The following is a 12,130-nucleotide window of genomic DNA, read 5'->3' on the forward strand; positions in this document are numbered from 1 at the left end:
TTTGTTGAACTATTTTTTTCCCTAGACACCGTATGTTTTTACAGGACAGATCCATACTACCCAAACTATTTTATAACTTGGTCTTTCTTATTTTTATTCTTAAAATTTTACCCTGGGTACGTGAAAAGAAACTTGTAGAGATTACGGCATGTTGTAGTACTGCAATGTTCAAAGACGCCATCTGTAGTGTGGTGTGTGCGCTCTGGTGGGAATCTTGCTAGGCCATACCAACCACTCTCCCGACCCAGAGACCTCTCCACATGCCCTTGGCGATCTGGGCCCAGCGGGAGTGCCAGGGCGGGGGAGTAAGCAGAGGGCGTTCAGGGTGACTGCGAGCACGAGATCCCCGCGCGGTCCAGATCTGCCCTGGGCGAGTCCCGCTGGCCCCCACCCCGGAGGGGACCGAGGGCGAGAGGGCAGTCCGCGTTGCGCACGGCTTGGGTCCAGACCTCTAGCCCCAGCCCCCAGGACTGGCGCCACTCTCGAGCGGAGGAGTGAGATAAAGTCCGGCAAGGTTCTGCATTTCCAAATCAGGGAGGCGCAACTCGGTTACCGGCGCCTCTGCCGGGTCTCCAGGCGTGTTTGTTCCAACTGTTTAAACTGTTTCAAAGCGCCCGAATCCGAGCGACCTTCGGCAAACAACTCTTAATCTCGCGGGCCGAAAGCCTAGGTTTTACTTGCGGGGGGAGAAGGGTTTGAGCTCAGGAGGCGGAGAGCTAATACAACCCTCTTCCGGGCACCCCGCCCGCCCGTGGCCACCCATGGCTGCCCCCGGCCACCCACGGCCGACCCCAAGGACACCCCCACCCCTCGCCACCCGCGGCCAGCGAGCTTCTTGCGTCAGCTGGAGCGGGGGTGGGGGATTTTCGGAAACTCGGCCTACGCCGCCAGCCCGGGAAGGAAGGACCCGGGCTCTCGCCCCGCCCTCGGGGGGGCGGGAGGCGGAGCGGGGCAACATCCCGACTGGCCTCTCGGGCCGTGTCGCGGAATAGCGAGTGCCGGGGATCCTGGAGGAGCTACGGCCGCTGCCGCCGCCGCCGCCGCCGCCGCCGCCCGGTCCGCGCCGCGCCTCGGCAACTGGGACACAGCCGCCGTCGGGAAGCGCCAGAGCACGGTCACCAGCTCATCATGATGGACTTGGAGCTACCGCCGCCCGGACTGCCGTCCCAGCAGGTGCTGCCCAGACCCTGGGAGCCCCGCGGTGGTGCCCGGACGGGGGCAGGGAAGTGAGGGAGCCGCGGACCGGGCGGGGACAGCCGCAGCCGGTGTCTCCCGTCTACCGCCGGAGTCCGGATTGCAGCGGCCGCACAGTAGAGCCGCTGCGTTTGCGCCGGGCCCGGGTCAGGAGAGGAGCGAGACCTCCGAGGGCCACGAGGACCCAAGGGGCAGCGAGGGGAGTAGGGGGTGCGGCCCCCGAAGGGTGGATGGGTGGAGGCCTGGAGGCTTCGTTCTCGGGCGTAGGGGCCTCGCTAGCCGCGCGTCCCCAGCTTCCGAAGCTGGGACTCCGGAGCCCCAGCTGGCCCCCGGAGTTAGAGGTGGCTGGGCTGGAGGAGGGGGCGGACGCCGGCGGTCTGAGCCGGCGCGGCCCGGCCCTTCCGGGGCTGCGCTGCTCCTCCGCCTCGGAGCCGGCAAAAATGTGCCTAGTCACGGGGCCGCTCTCGGGGGAGTTGAGGTCCCCTCCGGACTGGGACCCGGAGCCCCCGCTCTGCCGCCGCCCCCATCCACGGCCTCGGTGGGAGCGGACTGTGACGCTGCGCGCCCACTCGCTGAGCCGTCCAAGAGCGCTCCTTTCCAGAGCAATCCGTCGGTCTGTCTGTCGGATCGCTGGTAGGCAGCCTAGCGAGAAAGCCCAGCCCCCAGGGTGGGGGAGGGAAGAGGTCACAAAGTGCCGGGCGCGCTCTGATGCCCCGACGTGCGGCGGCCGTAGCGGCCCTGCGCGCTCGCTCGAGTAGTGGAAAAAGTTCGGACTCGCAGATCCGAGGTCATCCCCTGGCAACGGGGCGGTAAATGGGGGGCGAGGCGGCGGACTGAGGTCGGATGCCGCCGCGCCCCAGCTCGATCCCCGCGCGGTGCCTCCCAGTGGCGCACGCCGCGTGCGTGGACTCGGCCTCCATGAGAGTGGCCGGTTGGCTGTCACGGCGGCCCTTGGTTGGCCCTTTCCTGCTTTATAGCGTGCAAACCTTTCCGCGCCAGGGCCAAGGGACAAGTTGGAGCTGTTGATCTGTTGCGCAATTGTTATTTTCCCCAGGGCGGCTTTGTCTTTGGATTTAACGTTTCAGAATTGCAGTTACAAAATGTGTAAAGCAGGATATTCTGTTCTGTGCTGTCAAGGGTAAGAGTTTCAAGTGTAGATTAGAAATTCTCTTGATTTTAGGTTGTTAGTAAAATTTCTGCTATCATAAACTATTTCTTCCTTGGATGCTTTATGTAGTTTCTCTGTTTTTTAATAATTTGCCTCGATTTCTTAGCATGTTGCTTCTTTCGCTAAGGCAGAGGGAAGGGACACTTGTGTTTCATAGTGTTTTCCTAACAAGTTTTGTAAATTGTTGTAAAAGTGAAAAGTTTCTGTTCATACTTTGTAGGGACTTTTAAAGGAGTAGATAATTTATACTTGAAACTGTTTTTGGTAATTGGTTCCTTAGGAAAAAATACTTGGTTCAAGGAAATGTGTAACGTAAAAAGTGCAGTAAGAGCGTATGTTTATATTATTATCTGTGAAGCTTTACATTTATCTTGAAGATTTAAAGTAAGATTTTAAGTTTTTGATAATTTATTGTGCTTTTTTCTTTGAAGCTGTTTACCTTGAACTTTCTCCCAGTAATGATTAGGATCGTATTCCCCCAACTCCCACGAGTATGAAGTAAATTGTGCTTTTCAATTTAGCTACTATTCAACAGTATTCATATAGCTGTGTAGCCGTTTATATAGTAGTCTTCAGGATCAGAGGATATGAGGCTAATGGACTTTTGCTTTTCTAAACTGTAGCCTAGAGTCCTCTGTTATTCTTAAATAATGTGGTAAAGAACTGTGTGATTTAATATTCCACGCATACAAAAGCTCAAAAAGCATGTGTACTGCTTTCTCTTTTAAAAGTGAATATACAGTTTTATTTGATAAGGTAACTACTTTTCCACCTTTAATCAGACATAATTTTCATATCTGAAGGCTATGAAAAAAATGGAGTAAAATTTAGAATCTGTTTGATCTTAAATAATTTTTGGTATTCTGGAAAGATTTCCATGGAGTCAAAATAGATTCTGACCTCTGTCAAAGAAATTGCAGGTGTGAGGTGGTATTAGGATACAATCTCTCATTCTGGGAGGAGATGTTGATAAACAGGGTAGTATGGAGAGCCTTAGATTCTGTATTTCCATTAAGTGGAAGGAACCATCCATTACCCTTTCCAAGGGTGTCTTGGGGAGTTAAAGTACTTTTAAGAAGGGATGAAGTTGATCTTGGACTAGACTGATAAGATTATTTTTAAAAAGAAAAATAGGACAGGCCTCTCATCTGAATGAATGTTGAGCAAAGAACACCTTGACTTTTTAAAATACGACTTTTTAGACTTTTGAGAGATTATAAAAGCCGCATGTTGGAGAATAAATACACAGTTCACAATAGTTTTTCTGCATTAAAAATAACTTGGGCCTTTTGGCATGTTTCTTTCTCATTAACTTGGGTTTTTATAAACAATACTGAGAAAAAGAACTGTCTTTAAGATTACCGGGATGAGTTGAAAGCCAAATAGACTATTTTTTTTCAATACTGACTTTCATTCAGGATGAAATATCCTTCAGAGCTATGTAGAAAAGAACCCCTCTGTGGACTGTAAGCACATCTTTCTGGAAATTGCCTACCTACTGGCTGGGCATAATTTAAAGGGGGTTTTGCATAAATAATATTTTCTCTTTAATTTGTCCTTGATCTGGGGTTAATTTTTCAGTGCAAACTCCTGGGTGCAGGAAGAATTTGGCATTAAGATGATACTAGATGAATTATTGGGCACTTCGTTCGTGCCAGGCGCTGCAATAATTGCTTCACATGCATAATTCCGCACTAACCCCATGGGAAATACTATTATCTCAAGTTTCCAGGGGGAGTAAATGGGCCAAGAGTCCTGCTTAAAGTGCCCCAACTATTTTTTAAAATTAATTCATCTGTTTATTTACATAATCCCTGCTCCCAGTATGGGGCTCAAACTCATGATCCCGAAATCAAGAGTCACACGCTCCTCTGACTGAGCCAGCCAGACACCAGAGGTGCCCCAACTGTTATCGAGTGGTGAAGATGGGAATCAAACCTACATAGTCTGACTCCAGTGGCTTTTACTCACCGCTTCCAAAGTAGACCAGGACCACTTAAACTTTAAACAGAAGGAAAAGCTCCTACTTTATTTTAAAAGTGGATTAATTGAGGAAAAACCCAGGTAAGGAAAGGCAGGAATCAAAAAGATTGATCTCTGCACCTTTTCCACTTAACAAGAAATTCAGTAACTGTGTGTGTATTAGGGCAGGTGGACCTTAAATACAGTGAGAGTAAGTATAGCCTGTCAATGGAATTGCTGCATGGGGGCCTTTTAAGGAAGGTACAGTCCTAGAGGGGTTTAATTTAGAGAGGCAAGACCTTTTTGTTGTTGTTGTTGTTCTAGATTTATTTTTAAGTTCTCTCTGTGCTCAGCTTGGGGTCAAACTCAAAACTCCGGGCTCAAGAGTCTCATGCTATAGTGAACCAGCCAGGCACCCCAGGACCACCCCAAAATTCTGGGATCTCAGCAGTGTTCCAGATTAAGGATAGGATTGGCGTTAAGACATCACATTCTTCAGGGACCATTTTCCTTTTTCTTAACTAAACCTGTTAGCTCCAGACTTTTTGTTTACCTTTATTCGTCTAGTTAGTTGGTATATTCTCCTGTTCCATTGGCTTTTTTTGTTTTCAAGTAGTAGTCAAAAATAAATTTGATAGTGAAGATACATAGTATGGCGAAGAGTGGGAGAGACAGGGTTGAGCTAGGTTGAAGGTCAGTGGGTAGGATGGGGAGAATCTGAGTGGAAAATGTCTAGGAGAAACTTGTTGGCTCAAGTTAAGCACGGGTCTCTTGTTTGGGGCATTTCTGAACTGAAGCAAGCATAAGAGCTCCCATCTGTCTTGTTGAAGCTTAAATTAGGGTTTTGAGTTAGTACATTTCAAAATTAAATATATTATTTCTTAGTCTTTATTGTTAAACAAGGGACTTTCAGAATTATTGTCTTATTCATCTAATTAAGGATGCTGCTGCCATTGAGTGGATCATGGTCCAGGCACTATGAAGGTTTGCTGAAATCTGCTGCACACCAAGATACAGGAACAGAGGTTTCCTAAATGCAGTATTTGGCCTGCCTCCTTTACCTTTGGCTGTATGTTTGTTTTAAATTTACTGTAATATGGAGAAAAGAATTTATATTTTGGTAATACTATTTCTAGGGGTTACTAAGATTTCACTGCCACCTGCTTTTAGTTTTTTTTTTTTTAAGATTTTATTTATTTGACAGAGAGAGATCACAGGTAGGCAAAGCAGTAGGCAGGGGATGGGGAAGGGGAGGCGGGGAAGCAGGCTCCCTGCTGAGCAGAGAGCCTGATGTGGGGCTGGTTCCCAGGACTCTGAGATCATGACCTGAGCGGAAGGCAGAGCTTAACCCACTGGGCCACCCAGGCGCCCCTGTCACCTGCTTTTAAATATGCTCCAACAAATGTTTAAACAGCTCTAAGATACAGGCCAAGGCTTTTTCAATTGCTCAGTTGGTAATGGTATGTTTTCTTGTTTGAAACAAAAGCAAAAATACATTCAAGTTAATAATATTTACATTCTCAAACAGTATTGGAGGGGGTAAATGGTGTTCTTACACTAACCTCCCATACACATGGACACCCCCCTCAAAAAATCAAGACTGCTAAACAGAATTCCATTCTGCCTAAAGTTGGGAGTTTTCTGTGGGTCAGCCCCTGCTACAAAAAACTGTTTAACTATTAAAAATTTTAGGAAGAGGGCACCTGGCTGCCTCAGTTGGTAGAGCATACAACTCTGGCTCTCAGGGTCATGAGTTTGATCCCTACGTTGGGTGTAGAGATTACTTTATAAAAAAGAAGAAGAAGAAGAAGAAGATGAAGAAAAAGAAGGATTTTAGGAACTCTTAGTGTAGAAGGCACTTTTAACCAGTCATCTTTGTTGCATGTGACCTATAATACCTTTGTGTCATAAAGCCACATATATGAGAGTTGCTGTGTATGTAAGCATGTAAATTTATTTGGCCTAAACTCTGGTGGTAAAGAGAAATCTAGGACAGGAGAAGGATTTAGATCACCAAGTCCATCTTTCAATGGTCCTGTTGATAACTGACTCTTGAGACTCATTATAATCCCATCAAGAGCCTGTGTTCTGGAGGATTAAAAAAAATTCCTTGGCAAAGCTAAGTAGTCACTCCTTTCTCACAAGCCTGGAAATGGAGACTTTGGGGCCGGAGGAACAGTATAGTGGCCAGATCTGAGCTCTCCATTGCCTTTGTTTTATTTTGTTTTTTTTAAGTAAGTGAAGAATGATTGTATAAGAAAAGAAAAAAATCGAATCATTTTGGCTTTGAAGCCTGAACCTAGACTTCTTATTTTCTGTTAGCAATTTTATTAAATTGCTTTTAAAAATCTCTGATACTTGTCTTGACTGTGTTTCTTTTTCTTTCCCCTGTACACCTAGATTGTAAATTCATTAAAAGCTGGGCATAGAATTTATATTTGTGTCCTTTTTTTTTTTAAGAACAGCGTTTTGAGCTAGAATTCCCATGCCGTATATTCCACCCATTATAACAAATTCAGTGACTTAGTGTGTTCAGAGTTGTGGAGCCATCACCACAGTCAATTTTAGAACATTCTCATCACCCTAGAAAGAAAGCCTGTACTTACTAGCAGTAACTCCCCATTTCTCTTCAGCTCCCTTAGTCCCGGGTAACCATGCAGCCATCCCAGTCTCAGTGGAGTCGTCTATTCTGGATATAGCGTATAAATGAAATCATACCATTTTGTGTGATTGGCTTCTTTCAGTTGATGTGTTTATAAAGTCCGACCATGGGGTTGCACAGGACTTCATTTCTTTCTGTTGCAGAGTACTATTCTACTGTATGGATACCCCCCATTTAATTTATCTAATCATCAGTTGATGGGCTTTTGGGTTGTTTCTACTTTACCTGTTTCTTTTTGTTCCCTGCAACAGTGGTTCTTAAATTCTGTTGTCTGGTAGAATCACCATCAGTATTTCAAAATACTGACATCCAGGCCTTATCCCTCTTTTTTTTTTAAAAGATTTTATTTATTTATTTGACAGAGAGAGTTCACAGTAGACAGAGAGGCAGGCAGAGAGAGAGAGAGGGAAGCAGGCTCCCTGCTGAGCAGAGAGCCTGATGTGGGACCCTGAGATCATGACCTGAGCCGAAGGCAGCGGCTTAACCCACTGAGCCACCCAGGCGCCCCCAGGCCTTATCCCTCATTAAATGAAAAGTCTGTGATGATGGGACCCAGGCAGCAAGTTTTTGTTTCGTTTTTGTTTTTAAAGCTTCTGAAAAGGGATTCCAGTATGCAGTCAGGTTTATGAACCAATGCCCTAGAGCCCCAAGCTCAGGTCTTGGTACCCATCGAAGATAGGGTATTCGAATGTCTGTCTTAAATCCATGAAAAGAAGTGGTTTTATATTTGATCACTGACCTTCACAACCTAAGGTTACACCTAAATCTGGGAACTCTTTTAAGATGCCTGGCAAAATGTTTGAAATTCAGTATATATAACTTGAGCTCTTTAAGCTCTTGAAGTTGATTTGGGTGGCGATTTTGTTATCAAAACGTTTTCTCCAAGTGGGTCAGAATTTTCCTGTCCTTGGTGGGGAACGTGACCTGTGATTGGGACTCGCACAGAAAAGGCAGTGAGGGCTGTGTGCTTGGGTACATGCTGGGGAGCCTGGCGGTCAGGACAGACTTTGCTTTATTCCAGGAAGTTCCTTGCTCTGCATTCCTTGGCCTCATTATCCTATTTAAAAAGAACAAAAACCTTAAATCTACAAGGCAGCTTTTAGCAATTCATTTTTTTGACTCCCTGTGTTCTGCCTGGTGAAGTCTACTTTATATTTCTACCTCAGTGGCTGCAAGATGTACTTAGCTGAATAGCTTTCTGCTGTACGTCTTTGAAAACTGAGGCTAATTTCTGTATCATTTGCGAGTGTTAAATGGCACAGGAGTACCCCCTGGGAGAACTGAAGGTGGTTCGGGGCCTTCTGAAGCTGGCGTAGCCCCGCCTGGCGGACGGGGTGGGAACAGGCAGCGCGCTCCAGCCTCTGCACAAAATAACACACATGCATGTAGAAGCCGGCCTATTCCAGTCTGCGGAATTAGAATCCAGGGGAGAAGGAATATGGTGTTTTGTTGCTTTCTGTGAACAGAACTGGAACACAGGTATGACACACAGTGAACCGTAGTGTTCTGTAGAATGCTGCTGCTTCTATAGGAGCTTGAGGTTTGACCTTTTTGCTGCTCTGTTTTATAGTATTGAATTGATCGGGGAGTCTTGCTGCTGTGTCTGCAGTGTTGAGGAGCCTTGAATTTTTTGATACAGGGGAAAATAAAAAGTATTAACATTAAAATTCTGGTAATGAAAACCACCCAAAACAAAAACTGTATTTTTTAATTGAAGTAGGGAAAAATTTGAAGTTGTTTTTGTTCTTGGTAAGTCTCAATGAAACATAATTAAAATATACATTGAGAGAACAGCCCCAAAGGACAGGGGCTGGTTTACATTGTGCTAGCTGTGGGCCCTGGCCTGTGTGTTTTTCTGCTGGTTCCCAGGCTGAGATGAGGACCAAGAATAAGAACCATTCTGTGAATTCAGGCTTTTTTTTTTCCCCTCCTCCAGAGACAAAGGCTCACCCTGTGCTGGCAAATTCTTTTTTTTTTTTTTTTTTTTTAAGATTTTACCTATTCGACAGAGAGAGATCAAAAGCAGGCAGAGAGAGAGGAAAAAGCAGGCTCTCCCAGGAGCAGAGAGCCGGATGTGAGGCTCGATCCCAGGACCCTGGGATCATGACCTGAGCTGAAGGCAGAGGCTTTAACCCACTGAGCCACCCAGGCGCCCCCTGTGCTGGAAAATTCTTTACCCAGCTGCGTGTTTGAGAGAATCCTTGGGGCAGTGGATTGAGAATAGGATGATGACTCTGTGAAGGAAAATATCAGGTTCTATTTGACATGGGGGAAAGGTTCTATCATGAAAGGGAAAGAGATTGGGAGGAAAAAGAAAACTAGCTTAAGGGATTTCTTTTAATGAACCCAGGGAGAATATAATCCTTTTGGATTCTTCCTGAGGAATTTTTTTTTTTTTTTTTAAATTTATTTGACAGAGATCACAAGTAGGCAGAGAGGCCGACAGAGAGAGAGAGGAGGAAGTAGGCTCCCTGCCAAGTAGAGAGCCCGATGTGGGGCTCGATCCCAGGACCCCTGGGATCATGACCTTAGCCAAAGGCAGAGGCTTAACCCACTGAGCCACCCAGGCGTCCTGGACCTGGAATTTTTAACTGAAGATCTTCTAAATCTTACTACTTTGCAGCTTGCCCTTAGATTCTCTATGTGAGGACAGGGAGAGCATTTTCGAGTATTTACTTGTGCTGTTTACACTCATAACCTTTAGTTCTTGTAATGACCCTGATAATACAGGTTTGGGTCGTTCTTGAGAAAACTCTTTTTGGAGAAGTTAAGGAGTCCAGAGTTCAATTTAGGAAACCAGAAACCACATGATATTTCAAGCAGGGAATTTAATATAGGAAATTAGTTCTTTAGGTGATGGGCAGACAACCCAGAGATGAGCAGCCAGAAGTTGGCACCATGTCAGGAGCTGGCAGCCCTGAGATGAAAGCTCTCCCTCCCACCCCCCAGCACCCCTCCTGTACCCCTTCTAGTTAGCTGAGTGCACATATGTGACCACTGGGCAATTCAGTCATAATGTAGTCTTAGAAATTCCTGTGGAGGACAGACACAGTCTCCACTCAGGGAGTTCCCAGTTTGGGGGAGTGCCCCCATTGTTGCTGGGTCATGTGCTTCTTTCCCCTTTGAGGTGTCCCTGGGATGCAAGGGCAGGATAGATTACGCTTAGGGCTGCTTCTGGTGTTGCTGAAGGACTTTGGCCTCTGGGTCCTGAACTTGGGGAGTTCAGAAAGGAGGGGGAAAATATCTTGAGAGCTGGGGAACCTCACATCTTTTCTCATTGATCCTAATAAAGCCTTTTCTTGCGCAGAGAGATGGGAATAGAAATGACTCCCCTAGATAGCTCATCCTTCTCCCTTTCTTCAGCATTGCTGGTGAAGGTGGTAATGGGTGGGGGCGGGGAGGACAATTATTCTTTGCAGTTCGCCTTTTACCAACTCACTAACTCACTTCTGGTGTGAAAAAGAGTCAGCCTTTTGATGTTACAAGACATCTGAATAGAGACAGCTAGCGATTTTGTAGGGAAGGGAAGGAAGAGAAGCTAACGATCACTGAGCACCTGCTAGCACTGTAGTAAGTCTTGGGCATGTTCTCTTACTTGATCTTGACAATAAATCTATGGTGATAAGAGCCATTACCTCCATTTCACAGACGAGGAAACCTATTCAAAGAGGTTAATTAAGTAACTTCTCCAGGGCCATGGCCCTTCCAATGGCAGAACAGGAATTTAGAATGCCCATAGTCCCTGTCCTCCCCTCCCTGTTTTCCTCCTTCCTTCCATTTCTTCTTTGCTTGTCTAATGACTGTGAGTGTTGTGTTAGGTGCTCAAGAGTGAGGGGGACTCCTTTACAAAGATGAATCAAGGCAGTGTCCCTACCTCATGGATCTTGCTCAGTGTTTATCGGAAGGAGTGAGTGCTGCTGGCACAGGGGCTGGACTTCTCTTTGGTGTGGAGGACTGTCCCACATGCCAGGATGTTCAGCACCATTGTGACAACTAGAAAATCCGTTCTTCATCCCCATCCAGGATCAATTGCTCCACGGGGGTAGTCCCAGCCTCATTGGAACCACGGTGATCCGCCAACTTCTAGAGCTATTTTGAAGCTAGGACGTTACTGTTCCCAGGAAAGCTAAGGATATTACAGTAATCCCTTATTATCCGTGGGGATAAGTTCAGGACCCCCAGTGGATGCCTGAACCCAAGATAGTGCCAAACCCTATACATACTATGATTTTCCTATACCTACATACCTGGGACAAAGTTTAATTTATTATTTAGGCACAGTAAGAGATTAACAACAGCATGATATATGTGCTGCCGAAGCGAGCACGACAACAGCATGATAAAAATAGAACAATTGTAACAATGTAATGTAATAAAAGTTAAGAAGTGGTCTCTGAAAATACTATACTATACTCACTCTTCTTGTGAAGACGTCAGATGATAAAATGCCCACGTAATGAGATGAAATGAATGACGTAGGCCTTGCTATGGCTGCTGTTGACCCTGTGACAATACATCAAGAGAGGATCATCTGCCTCTGGACCTTGGTTGACTGCAGGTCACTGAAAGTGGTGGAGAATGAAACCGCGGATCAGGGGCCTCTCCATGGGTCCTTCCCTTGTTCTTTGTAGGGAAGCCCCCATCTCCTCAGATGGCAGCGTATTCACACCTTTTATTCCGAACTAGAAGGGAGTGATAGAGAAAGTGATGAAAGCTCCAGAAACGAGAAAGCCAAGTACATTTCATTTATTCCGGTCGAGTGTCGGGTCGAGTGTCGGGTCCAGTTCACTTAACACAGAGTTCAGTGTCATTTGATGCCCTAATCCTTCCCCTGCTGATAGTTACCATTTCTCAGGCCTACAGCTGCAGGGAACCTGTCCTCACAAGATAAACTACACATTGTTTCAAGTTTTCAAGATGAAGTTAAAGGTCATGTACCATTATCTCTCTGGGTCTTTACTGCCATTTCTACTGGGACTTCGTGAAGAAGTCTTGAATACTGCATATAGAATAGTTGAAGAGGTTAAGACCTTATGGTAATAGATCGATGCTTTGAAAAAAGTCAGAATATGGGGGCCAAGTGAGTTTGCCGTGTTTGACCGTCAGTCTGAGGGATATAACTGTTGTCCTGTAAGAACATACAC

General features: G+C 46.1%; 1 protein-coding gene across 5 annotated transcripts in view; it reads left to right on the plus strand.

Annotated features, from left to right (window-relative positions):
* The first annotated feature begins 964 nt into the window (after positions 1-964).
* The window catches only part of NFE2L2 (NFE2 like bZIP transcription factor 2), a 34,148-nt gene continuing 22,982 nt past the window's right edge, over positions 965-12,130 (plus strand). The window contains exon 1 of one of the 5 annotated variants that reach the window (XM_059166947.1): positions 965-1,173. In XM_059166947.1, coding sequence (XP_059022930.1) covers positions 1,129-1,173 — 45 coding nt within the window. In that variant the 5' untranslated portion in view covers positions 965-1,128. Of the gene's footprint in view, positions 1,174-1,664; positions 1,828-2,181; positions 2,333-12,130 lie in introns of those variants that run through there. The other 4 variants (XM_059166949.1, XM_059166952.1, XM_059166951.1 and 1 more) reach the window with 4 other exon arrangements.

Source organism: Mustela lutreola, chromosome 3, assembly GCF_030435805.1.
Source record: "Mustela lutreola isolate mMusLut2 chromosome 3, mMusLut2.pri, whole genome shotgun sequence".
Taxonomy (NCBI): Eukaryota; Metazoa; Chordata; class Mammalia; order Carnivora; family Mustelidae; genus Mustela; species Mustela lutreola.